The sequence below is a fragment of the Gymnoscopelus braueri genome (assembly GCF_963280865.1).
Source record: "Gymnoscopelus braueri genome assembly, chromosome: 11".
Classification (NCBI taxonomy): Eukaryota; Metazoa; Chordata; class Actinopteri; order Myctophiformes; family Myctophidae; genus Gymnoscopelus; species Gymnoscopelus braueri.
The window spans coordinates 41,236,504-41,249,570 of NC_137613.1; the positions used below are offsets into that span (position 1 = coordinate 41,236,504).

Genomic DNA, 13,067 nt, shown 5'->3' on the forward strand with positions numbered 1-13,067 from the left:
CTGTGGTATGTTGTCAGCTATCTAACCCACACCTGCAGAGCACAGGGAATATGGTGGGTTCTTGTAATTTTAAACAATTTTAACTGGTGTTGGTATTTTGCATGACATTGCAGGGATGACTATGATAGCCTTTATTTTGGATTGGAAAACAGCAGTTGACGATTAAGTATTTGTATCGTTGTAAGAGATTGAACAGCTAAAACAATACAAAACATTTACAACAATTGTTGTAAATGCACCCATTGTTATTGTGTCATTTTTAATACATACTGTATCAGGGTATTTTGTGTATAACACCTTCATAATTAACAAACCATTTTTGGTATCACTTTTTATTTAGTATTCTAAAACCACTCCCGTTTATAATACATTTCACATTATAATTTTTAGTATCAAATTATATGAAGTGAGTAGTGTACATTTGAATGTCAATATGGGTCTCACACCTATAAAATGCCTCAAGAAACAGAAAGCGCCTTTAAGAAAATAGCCTCTGATAGGAACAGCATAACATTTAACAGAGTCCATACTATACAACGTGGTATACAGCATATTAGAACAGCAACATTTCCCATCCAAAAACACAAATACATTGACCAAAATTACACACAGATAAAAAACAAGACTTTATAAAATACTGATTCTCACACACACACAATTCATCGTACACATTCTTTTTGGCTTCATTCATCCATACCTCTATATTAAATATACTCCTAGCCATGCAGAATGTTCACACTAGCCAAACAGGATATGCCATAATGTGCTTGCAATCGAGAGAAGTAGTTCAAACTCTATTTCTTCCACTGTAAACAAAGTTGTGTAAGTATCACCTGCAAGTGCTTCTTGACACAGAATTTGCATCTCCCTGGAATAAAACAAACAAGGGTCATTCAATACAGGAATCTCCTTTCAAACCCGAATCAAACCCAAAGAAACTCTACGACTTGGATTTATCAGTAACCGTTCAGAATAAAAGTTAACCACTTGAACCCTACCATCGCTTTTCTGGGACGAATATTTGCAGAAAATAGCAGATCTACAAGCTCACCGATCAACAGTTGAGCTTCTAGATCGGTTGTTTTCAGCGAAGAGATATGATGTAGATAGGAATACTAGAGGAACTAGTATAGAGCCCTGGGGGAGCCCTGGGGGACTCTAGTCCATAGGGTTTAAGTGGTTAAACTGGTCCTTTTTTTTAACTTCCCATTCTCTTCAGAAGATCCCCTTTAAGGCACTGGGGCTCAAGGCACAAAGCTTTCATACTGTAGCGTCTTTAGCTGTTGTGAAGTCCTGGAGTGTAGGAATCCACAATTCTAAAAGCCAAATGTCTTCATGGATGGTACAGAGTCCAATCTCAGAGAAAAAACAACTGTCCTTAAGATGACGACGTTGAGGGAATGTTGATGTGTGGGTTACAGTATCTCTAGCTCCCACTGTTGGCTGGCTCTCTCCTCACTCTCTGGCATAAGCACCACGTGATCCTTGTCATAGGTTTTACCACCTGGAGAGGAAAGAAAACCAGCTTGGTTAAGATTCTAATTGTGTCCTCTTAAGTCGGCACACTTTTTTACACACTTTGTTTTACACACTTTGGCGGTCTCCAGTGACAGTGAGAGGTAACTGTTTTGAAACTGTACTTGTAATATCTGTACAGCATTTGAGGGCGTTACATTTTTCAACACTTTAAATTATGCCGTTTAGATAAACCTTGATTTTTAATAAACCATGTTTGCACATGTTAGCTATGAATTCAGATGCTACTTTATCTTGGAGAAAAACGAATAAATAATGCTCACATTTGTGGCCCATTTACTGAAGATAACTTCAGAATCACATCTTTTTAAAACCACAGAGGAAAGTTAATGTAATAAACAATCTTTAAATATCTTAAACCCCAATGGCAACATGCCTGAAGCTGTACTTAATGTCTACCCTGAATAGTTCCTACCTTTCATATCCAGAACCATGCCAGGGAAAATAAGGCTGGTGATCAAGCCACTCATCTTAGTTGTCCAGGTCTGGATGGGCTGACGGCTCTCTGACCACAAAAGCACCTTTGCTCCTGGCTCCATGTTACCCATCACCTGGAGGCTCATAGTGGGGGATAGCTATAGCAGAAGGAGATATGCATTGTTAACCAAATGTACTGCTATAGGATATTTCAATGTATTTATTTACTTCAAATGTAACTACTATTTTAGCATTTTACATAATCTCAAAACATTCGCCAGCTTAACGAGATGCTCCCAACACTATTGACTCTAAGTGAACTGTGCCGGGCCGTGAAACCTATTTCACGGGTTCTGAGTTTGTTTCCATACTGTGTTTCAGATAAGATTCTCAGAACTTACTTTGGGCCCTGCTCCGGACATAGTGGGAAACCAGCAGAACACAGAACACTTATTTTTTTTTAATTGTTCTAAAAAAGCTAAAATAGCATCACAACTGCGCATGGAAACGTAAACAAAAAAAGACAATTCCAGAACTTCACAGGTTCTGAAAGGTTTCAGATTATGGAAGGTTCTGAGTTATATTAGCCTTCATTGTGGAAAAGAGCCATATGTTGACCCCGAACACTTAGTTTACTGAACTTTCGTTACCTTGCTCTTGATCAGCCCGTCTTGGTAGAACCAGATGTCACTCATGGCCTCCACCTCCGGCGTCACCACAACCCGTCCTGTCTTCATCTCCTCCACCCCGCCCTGGATGGACAGGTAGTGACCTCGCTCTTTGTTCTTGATGCGGAAAAACTGCCGCTTCTGCAGGAAATAAACGATTTGCCAAAATGATGTAAGAATCAAACACAAAATGCAGACTCAGAAAGTCAAGTCTACACTCATGTGCTCTACTGCTCATGTAGGATGCTCTATGTATAGCATGCTGTGTAGGATGATCTATGATAGCTCTATATAGGATGATAGTGTGGACAAACTTAAACTCAACTGTCCAAGGTCAGAAGAACAACCAGGGATGGGACCATAAAATAAAAAAATCTGCTACATTCCAAAATTGATTTTATACATATATCTTGAAGTGAGGCTAAAACACTTTTAATAAAAAGTGAGTCTTGAAAAATGTATGCTGAAGGCAGTGTTAAAATTGGAGGCAACGAAGGGAACAGGTGGTCGTACCTGTCTGACTGGGTATATAGAGCCAATCGTCTGTAGCGTGCTGAACTTGGGCCAGTTGGTGATTTCAATGGGCTCCAGTAGGAACTGTCGCCCCCTATAGTTACTGTGTTCACATATCACCCAGCTGCAGAGAGGCAAAGGAGCAGAAATTAGCAGGTTCTTTGGTGCTTAGAATCACACGTTAACACAAAAACATAAGGCTCAATTTTATAACAAAAACATAAGGCTCAATTTTATAACAGACACCCTACTCTCAGTCAAATGCCAAGGTAAACACAGATCGAAGATAACACAACCACTGACAGAGAGAGAGACACACAGACAGACACTCTTACCAGCCGCTGTTGACCCTGAGAGAGAGGATGTGGTTGTTGAAGCCCTCTTCCAACAGGCTGATGATTTCCACATCTGCTGTGATTTCTCGACCCTCCAGACAATCCCCGCCAAACAACGAGATGGAAGGAATGCTGAACAACTGAGGAGGGGAAAACAGAGTATATCAGAGGAAGTAAAACTAAATGAATGGCACAAACGAGTGGAAGGAAGTACGGAAAGCATGAAAGAAATAAAGTGAGTTAGTTTAACCCATTAAGACCTGAGAAGATTCTAGAAATGTCTTCTAAAATTTCTAAATCCTAAAAAAAAATTGAGAAAAAAAACCCAATTTTTTTTTTTCCTCGATTTTTCAAAAATAGCAGATCTACAAGTTCATAGCGCGGCACTCGGTGCCGCGCTATGAGCTTGTATATCTGCTATTTTTGAATAGCCTAAAGAAATCTAAAGTGACACAGATGCGTTCCAGGTATCAATGGGTTAACCACATGAACCGTAGTGTCCATATTCTGGGCATGTCACTGTAGGAGAACATTCATTGAAAATAGGTGAACGTTCTGTGACAATAGCAGATCTACAAGCTCACAGCGCATGCAGATGCGTTGCGAGCTTATGGATCAGCTATTTTCGGCAAAGACATTTGGTGTAGAGGGAAATAAGGAGGTGGCCAAGTATAGACGACTGGGGGACGCTGTCTGGCGGAAACCTCATTATGACCAAAACGGTTACTTTTAATATTCAAAAACAGCAAAAGTAGCAGATCGACAAGCTTGTGGATTTTCAAGCTTGTGATGCTTTAATGTGACGCTGTAGTATGATCAAGTAGGGAATTCATTGACGAATAAACACAAAAAGTTAGAATATTGAGATAAGAGGATTCTGCCGGACAACAACAATATAGGGTTTAATTGGTGCTGTTAGTGCTGGGTTCATAGAAACAAGTGTCAGAGTGTAGTTTCAGGCAGTACAAAGCAGACTTCAGATGTTCTCTCTCACCAATGGCACAGCTTTGACTGAGCGGATGGTGAAGCTGTTGGGACAGCCCATGCTGGTGAAGTTGGGATAGTCCCCCTCTGACAGGACATACTGGCTCCCAGCGTACTGCTTATTCTCATAGATCACCCAGCTGTAATGCAGCCATAAAGCTCATTTTGGTAAGACTTTATATCGAGGTCGGGTCTATAATGCGTTGTAACCACATTCATAATGCATTATAATGCACTTTTAAGGCATTATAACACTTGTTAAAAATGTTTATAATTATGCATAACAACTTAGAAGTATTATAACTTATAATAATATAATTTATAAGCGCTGGTCATAATGCATTATAAATAGCTCACCTTCCCCCAACTACTTTGCAGGACTTGGCCAGCAGAGACAGGGCCTCCTGGTTGGTGCTGCAGACACGACACTCTCCCTGGTAGTCTTGCTCAGGGTACAACAGCACCTGAGGTGTACATAAAATTATAGTTAGAATAGATACAACAGACTGGTTCAATATTCAATATTGACAGTAAAATGACAGTATCTCACCTCATTCCTGGCTTTGGAGTTCTCAGTTGGAGCCTAAAGGCAAACAGACAGACGGAAAATTAACTCAAATATTAGTTTGACATTCCAACAATGGGTTACTCTCTGAATCTTCTCTGTGCTCCTCACCAGTAGGATGGGCTGGATGGAGCAGATCTGGTTGCCCTGAGCGCCCCAGTCGGCAGAGTTACTATAGAAACCTCTCTCTAAGATGTACTGGTTACCAGAGAAGTCCACATGAGAGTAGGCTATCCACCTGGAGAGTAAGACAACACATTAAGCAATTGTTATCATGTCAACCACTCATTAACACACCAAACAACTCCTCCATAATGTATTGTACCTCTACAAAAGCCAAAGAACAGCGGACAAGAACACGTTAACCAATTAAATCCTACAGTATACTTTGTTGACTGGGGACCCCAGGTGTCTGTATATAGCCCCCTCCTTTTTTTCCCTCTACACTAAATATCTTCACAGAAAATGGCCGATCTACAAGTAGCTCACAACTTGTAGCCTGTAGCTATTTTTGCCAAATGTACGCCTATTTACACCGAATGTTCACCTATTATAACATTCCCAAAATACGGTATATTTGGTATACGTGGTATAAAACACAATTATTCAACTTCGTTGTCACATCAAAGTTTTACAAGTGGGTTCTTTGTCGTACAAGTTTTCAGGAAAGTCGAAAAGAGTGAACATAAAAAGAAAAACAAGGAATAGTAGAAAGAAAACAAGGAGAAATGCTGCACATGACAATGCAGCAGCCATTAATTCACTCTCTTCAAGTCTCTCTTTCATGAAGGGAAACAAATATCTTGAGAATGGATTGGCTGTGTATCAACTTACGCGCCACTGAGCACATGAATGGAGCGCGTGTTGGTCTTGTAGCCAAACAGCTCCACGTCAGGAATGGCTTCCGTCACCTCAAAGGTGTTCTCCTCCTGTTCCTCGCCCTCCCTCTCCTCCTCTGGCTGCTCATACATCACCAGCATGGGGTCTGTCAGGTCCTACAGAAGGTCATGGAGACAGGGCCGGCCAGAGTTTAGAGCAAAACAAACCAAACCACAATGACGTTCTCATCCGTTGTGGTTTTATTCATGGCTCCGTGGTTACTCTTCATTTGGAACTCCACTCACAATGACATTAACAGTTAGCTGAGAGTAAAACATCAATTCAGTTCACGTCAAATTGTCAATTGCACAATGTCAGTCACTATTCACTGTACACTGAGATGCTTCAAGAGCAATTACAATGACGCACAGATGGCCGAGTGGTTAAGGCGTGTACAATATATTGGCTCTGATGCAGCCTGACAACAAGTCCTGGGTTCGATTCCTGTTTTACCCCCACCCCCCCCCCCCCCCAACTCTTTCCCCGTTTCCTGCCAGTATCCACTGTATTATGAATAAAGGCAGAAAAACCCAATTATATATATTAAAAATAATAATAATAATAATAATAATAATAATAATAAGAGAAGTATGCTGTTGATGAGTTTTGAGCCCAGACTAATAACAACCCCATGTTCTATAGAAGTGGTTTTCAAACTTTTTGTGCCCAAGGCACACCAATGGGCAAGTCGAAATCTCAAGACAGACCTGTAATCATAGCAAAAACAGCCAAACTACAAGCTCACGTGTAGCGATGTGATGCCGTGAGAGCTGCTATTTTTGAAAATAAATAAATACGTACATTTAATTATTTTGCCTATAATGCCCAAAATAGGGACGCCAGGTTGAATGTGGTAAAAAATAAATCTATTTTCCAGGTATAGAATTTGCCTTGTATTGGGAAATGAATGCACAAAAAATACGGATATAGTAAATTAACAAATGAATACCTTTTTGCACAGTTGTACATATTTCAATACTAATGTGAGGTTTTCAGAAAATGTCAATGCATACTTGGACTCATGGCACACCATTTAGGAACTACTGTTCTATAGTATGTACAGGGTGGAGGGCTGTCCTGTCACTCATCACAGGATTAAGAATGCCAGTCGAGTTGACGTCTCATCTCAACAACAACATAGGCGCTGTTGTTAAACAGTCCTTACCGCTCGTATGACCCTGACAGAACGCATTTCAGCATCACAGCCTCCCCACACTCTCCAGTCATGGTACTCTCCTTCTTCTAACACGTACTGGTGGCCTCGGAAACCATCCTTCTCATAGCCCACCCACCTGAGGAGAGAGAGAGAGGCGTTGTAAACCAAACATGCAGTATTGACTCAAGACACACACACACACACACTCACAGAATAGTGCATACTTCCAATTCTCCAATATTGCACCACTTCATTTTCCTGCACTATTTATGTACACTGTAGTTACATTATACTGATACATTGAACAGATTCAGTGTGCTCTGTATGTTTTGTCCATAATTATTTGTATTCAGACTAAATGTTTTACGTATTCGTATTCCCTCTGGCCTTATTTATGAATGTATGTTTTTAACTAACTTTGGAGGATTTCACGTGCCAGCAATGTTGCTAGTGCTGTATTTTTGTGCATGGGACAATAGAACGCACTGATCCTCACGATAGATAAAAAAACACAAAGGAATACTGCTGGGGAGAACACATTGACAGCAATGTCCTGTCAGTATTTCTTTGCTACCTGCATTCCAACTCCCCACCCAATTAAATAGTACACAACTCACATTCCTCCAAGAACTTTGAGTGAGCCAACGTTGTACATAAAGGCTGTCTGCTGTCTGTCCATCCTTGTCATGAAGTCCTTCATGGTGTTGTAGATGGTCCTGGATTTACCAGTGAAGTAAGGCTTGTCGTAGATGATCATCTGGAAACAACAGAGATGTATACGTTTGGCAAGTTTAAAAACATGCTATCCAACCTAGCTCTTGTCCCTGCTGAACAGGTGCCCTGACGAATCGCTAGTGCAGAGACATAAACTGCCCTCCCCTGTCGGCTTCCCACCCTTGAACACGGCAAATTGTGTTTGTTGCCGTGCCCGACCAAGCCGGATGCACCAGAGGATTCGACCCGTGCACCATCTCTCTCACAGCCTGTTCTCCCTTCTGCGGTCGGGGAAACGATACAGGAGCATCAGTGTCTGACTCTTGAACTCAAATAAGAAAAATCCTGCCGTCTCTCAGTAATCCCCCCACTAGGTAGTATATGAACTTGAGGTGTGCATTCCTAAGCATTAGATGACTCCATGAACTCCATGAATTTCTGAAAAGCAGTTGAAATGAGTTTTTATACTGCTTTTATCTGGCTGTGCATTTTTTTAATGTCATGAATTCATTTATTCTGTCATGAAATGTTGCTGTCTTTTGGGGGAAACATAATCTCGATTTGTTTCTGAAGCTGTTTGCAGAAGAAAAAAAAGAGACAAATAAAGCCATTTTGAATCTTGCTCAGCATGGGGTACAGTCTTAATAGGAATACGGCACAGTCTTAAAAGCAGCACATTCTTGATTGGAGTACAATCTTAAAGGGCCTTCTATTAAAATCTGAAAAAAAAATTCAGTAAACTTTATTATTCCCGGCCTTGGAGAAATGTGTCCTTTGCATTTGACCCAACCACCTGACTACTTAGGATGAGTGAGTCGCCACAGTGCAGAGCCTGGGGACCAACCATCTTGGTCAAGGACAATGGCAGGAGTTAAGCCTAGTAAGCATGTCTGTCAGTGTGGGAGGAAACCAGAGTACCTGGAGGAAACCCACACAAATAATACAAGGAGAACAACAAAACAATGCCGGTGATTGAACTGAGGACCGTCTTGGTGTGAGGAAACTAACCACTTCACCACCCATTACTAATTGTAATAGTATGGGACCCCATATTAGTTGAAGTTGTAGTTTCAGTAATTGCAGTAATTGTAATAGCTTTAATACTAGTAGTAGCAGCACTAGTACTATTAATAGCAACCATATATTTTTCTTACCTTTGGTTCACTTGGCTTTTCTACTCTTGGTTCACCCTGTAATAAAAAAAAAGCAATGCATTTAGTTCAAACACTTCATCAGTATTGTATTTCATAAAATATTATTCTGGCATGCAGTGAGGGGCTTAGTTATACTTTGGTAGTACAGGACAAAATGAGGCTTACTATTTTGAGTGGGTGAACTGAGGCCACATAGGGCTGCTCCACTCCCCAGGCTGCAGGGTTGGAGTAACCCCCTACCTCCAGGACACGTGGTAAGCCCTGGAAGAAGGGCTCAGCGTACACCAGCCACCTGCAAAAACACATCTTTTATGATATTCTCCTACAATATCATATAATATAATAATAGGGGAATGTTTCACAGTATAATCCTCCGTGCTAATTAAAACTGAGAGTAGTTTGGTGTATAAAAGTACTGCACAGCAGTTTTTACAGTTCGTTAACACTCACAGCCCAGCGTTGATGATAATGGAGTTGGCTTTAATGGGGAAACCAAAGATCCGGGCGTCCTCCGAGGTGTCTCTGAAGATGACCTTCTTCCCCTCAGCATTTTCGTCTGGGAAAAGACTGATCTCTGGCACACTGTAGTCCTGGGGAGGGAGGGAGAGAGAGACAGACACACACACACACACACACACACACACACACACAGAGAGACGGACGGACAGACGGACAGAGAGAGAGAGAGAGCATTAGATCAATGGAGTAAACAGTATTTGTTCAGGCAAATTGGAATCAGACAAAATGGGTGTTCCCTTTCATTTCAGACACTAGAGGGCAGTGTCACACATTCAAAAGTCAAAATACCTGTACAGCACAGCAAAGAAAGATGTCATTTTGACCAGCATCATTTTCAGTTCTTGCTCTGCATTTGACTTGCTTGATGTTACCATACACACTAGCAGGTATTACCGGTGCATAATTAAGAACTCTCCCCCACTAAGAAGCAAATTATGCCAAACCCTTCTCTTACCCTGACAGCTCTTCGGATAGATCCAATGATGAACTTTCTGGCTGGTACGCTCTCGTCCGTTTTCTCAGCATTCTGTTCTCCATTCTGCTGCCCGTTCGCTTTCTGTTCTCCACCCTCTCCCCCGTTCTCCTTCTTTCCATTGAGCAGCTGCTGTTGGTCCTCTTCGGGAGGCCTGAAGGGGTTGGTGAGCTCTATATCTCCTTCATCCAGAGCGATCTTCTCGCCTTTGAAGTCAGGTTTCTCATACAACACCCAACTGCAGAAGAACGCAGAGAAGTACAACCGTAATTAATACAATGATCTAGAGTTTGGCGATATGACTTCAAATCAATATTACGATAATTTCAAACTTTCGCCTCGATTACGATTAATGATAAAAAAGAAAAATAGCAGATTTACAAGCTCACAACACAGTGCATTGCGACGCGTTGTGAGCTTGTAGATCGGCTTTTTCCACAATGTTTGCATGCCAAAGTGGTTAATCAGACTAATCAAATTAGTCGATTATAAAAAATCTATTCAAATCTTTTTGTGTCGATACGTGGATATACATAAGAAATGTAAAATAAATTATCACAAAAAGCCCTGCTTCTCGATTAACCTACAAGAGCAAGATTAAGTCGGTTAGAGGTTCTAGATTTCAGTTTCGATATATTTTCGGTTAATTGCCCAGCCGTACCAATGATTAATGTCAGATCAGAACCAACCAGAGTTCTAACTCTACGCATTACATTCCTTAAACTGCTAATTCAACGTGTATAAATTTGTCTTTTAATATAGAGACCAGAATTCGGCAGAACAGCCACCAAATTACTCCCTGCTAAGAACGTTATGTCCTTTTCAACTTTGGTGGGAAACCATCGGTGTTACAAAATCAAGACCAACACCATAATCGTTTTTCACATGCCTAACGCGGCACCCTGCGGGGGGTACAGCATAGATTCTTATCTATGTTATGGAGAGCACAGGGATAGGAGTAGAAGTACTATCGAGTTTGGTAGGTTTCAGAGGTAGGGTGTGTCCACATGTAAAGAATCAATAACATAACTGACAATCCAGACCAAAACGATGACAGATGACAAATGACAGACATGAGCGCAGTGACAAGACGAGAACAAAGGCCATGATTGTAGCATGATTGGAGCGTCCTGTCACGTGTAAATATAGTAGCTCCACTAGCTTTGTTTACATGATTGTGTAATGCACAATGTCTGTAAAAAAAAGAATAATCACTTCAATCGTTGGCAAGAGAGCTGTTTAGCAGTATATGACAGATATCTGTGTAAGTTAGAACCATACAGTGAAACAGATCTGCATTTTAAGTCTACATATATATACACACATACATACATACACACACTGTATATGTTTATACTGTCTATATTTAAACAGCATGCAAAGTAAATACTAATACACAGTATAGTAGCTCTAGAGTACATCTTAGTTAAGCACATGAACCCTAACATCCCTATAGAGCGTCGCAGTTCCCGCCCACTTCCTGTTTTTTTTGGTGCCGGAAGAAAAAACTCAATGCATTTTTCCATTGACATTTCCAAAAATATTTATATCTATTAATTTAAGCCTCGAATCAAGCCATCATGACATGACATGAATCATGACCATAAACGTTTGATTCTGTGATTTTTTTTTTGTTGAAAACGGCAAAACAAAGGGTATTTATTAAATATAGTATATCATATAATTAAAAAAAATCACAGAAAAAAACGTTTTATGGTCATGATTCATGTCATCTCGTGATGGCTTGATTCAAGGCTTAAATTAATAGATATAAATATTTTTGGAAATGTCAATGGAAAAATGCATTGAGTTTTTTCTTCCGGCACCAAAAAAAACAGGAAGTGGTCGGGAACTGCGACGCTCTATACTGTGCATATCATAGTACTGTAGGTGAACAATCAGCGAAAATAAGCGAACATTTGCAGAGTTTTAAAGAGATTTGGTGTAGAGGGGAAAAAAGCAATGATTACTATCAGAAGATATAGAGCTTTAATGTTAACCTTAACAAAGAACTTCTTATTTTAACCCAAACATATCACAAATATCACTGCCTTTAATCACAATCTTGTTATATGGTATATAGTTATTGTTAGCACAGTGTGCAGAGCATGCCACACCAACATTTTGCTGTTTGCACTTCTGTGAATTGAGTGATAAACCCTCTTGAATCACAACTCTGGCCTGGATGTTCATGATGAATGAATGCAGATCACAGCTACAGAGGGAGGCGATACAGGGATACATGTGGTACTTAGAAGCTCTGTAGTTGCAGGATTATACTGTATGCTTAGTGGTGTAATTATGTGTTGGATAAATATCACTGTATAAACATCTTTGTAAAATAGAGCACGCAACGATTGTGTGTGTGTGTGTGTGTGTGTGTGTGTGTGTGTGTGTGTGTGTGTGTGTGTGTGTGTGTGTGTGTGTGTGTGTGTGTGTGTGTACAGTATATAGATAAAGTATGCTGTACATGTGTTAGAAAGAGCGGGCAAGAGAGTGACTAAGCTGTGAATGTCATTGTCTATTGTCTATTCAGCTTACTGTATTAGGCACATTATATGTATTGACCATTTTTCTGTTAATGGCTTTATATTTTGTTCATGTTTTTCTTCATAATCATTCAACTCATGTCTTTTTTTTAAAACATGCAATAAAATGTTGTGTGTCGTGTTAACTATTTAGCCTAAAGCAAGTTTCATGTATTTGGGCGTTAATTTTCATACCACAGCTGGAATGAATGGAATCCAATGGCTACCTAGAAAGTCAAACAAACTATGTACGGTACAGTATGCTTTGGAAAATAGACGGCAGTAATTTCTAGTATACCTTGAGTCATAGTCAGTGGACTAACATGCCAGACCACCGGTATGGTGCTTTATGCCACATGTTTTTTTATACAGGAGTACTTAGACAATCTGGAGTGAGGGCTCAAATTTGAGATGTCAGACAAACACAGCTATTTAGTGATATCTGGGTTATAAGGGTGCCAATTCAAAATAAATAAAGTTTGATGGTTGCATCACAAAATGTACCTCTACAGGAACGCACTCCCTTCTTGTTAACAAAACAGTTTCAAATAAGTAAATTAACAGCGGCAAAGGCAAAGTAAAGTTTGTGGTGTTTGTTTGACTGTGGCCGTGGGAAAAAGCTAGAAT

At 40.2% G+C, this 13,067-nt stretch overlaps 1 protein-coding gene across 4 annotated transcripts in view; it reads right to left on the reverse strand.

The window, feature by feature from the left end:
• Nucleotides 1–316: 316 nt before the first annotated feature.
• crybg2 (crystallin beta-gamma domain containing 2) overlaps nucleotides 317–13,067 on the reverse strand; it is a 79,454-nt gene continuing 66,703 nt past the window's right edge. For all 4 annotated transcript variants that reach the window (XM_080442865.1, XM_080442862.1, XM_080442863.1 and 1 more), the window contains exons 9-24: nucleotides 9,895–10,150; nucleotides 9,372–9,511; nucleotides 9,087–9,213; nucleotides 8,922–8,957; nucleotides 7,671–7,810; nucleotides 7,063–7,189; nucleotides 5,853–6,013; nucleotides 5,130–5,256; nucleotides 5,004–5,036; nucleotides 4,811–4,917; nucleotides 4,464–4,593; nucleotides 3,470–3,609; nucleotides 3,135–3,258; nucleotides 2,604–2,762; nucleotides 1,952–2,111; nucleotides 317–1,504 (exon numbers count right to left, since the gene is read on the reverse strand). In XM_080442865.1, the coding sequence (XP_080298991.1) occupies nucleotides 1,416–1,504; nucleotides 1,952–2,111; nucleotides 2,604–2,762; nucleotides 3,135–3,258; nucleotides 3,470–3,609; nucleotides 4,464–4,593; nucleotides 4,811–4,917; nucleotides 5,004–5,036; nucleotides 5,130–5,256; nucleotides 5,853–6,013; nucleotides 7,063–7,189; nucleotides 7,671–7,810; nucleotides 8,922–8,957; nucleotides 9,087–9,213; nucleotides 9,372–9,511; nucleotides 9,895–10,150 (2,056 nt within the window). In that variant the 3' untranslated portion in view covers nucleotides 317–1,415. The remainder of the gene's footprint in view (nucleotides 1,505–1,951; nucleotides 2,112–2,603; nucleotides 2,763–3,134; nucleotides 3,259–3,469; nucleotides 3,610–4,463; nucleotides 4,594–4,810; nucleotides 4,918–5,003; nucleotides 5,037–5,129; nucleotides 5,257–5,852; nucleotides 6,014–7,062; nucleotides 7,190–7,670; nucleotides 7,811–8,921; nucleotides 8,958–9,086; nucleotides 9,214–9,371; nucleotides 9,512–9,894; nucleotides 10,151–13,067) is intronic.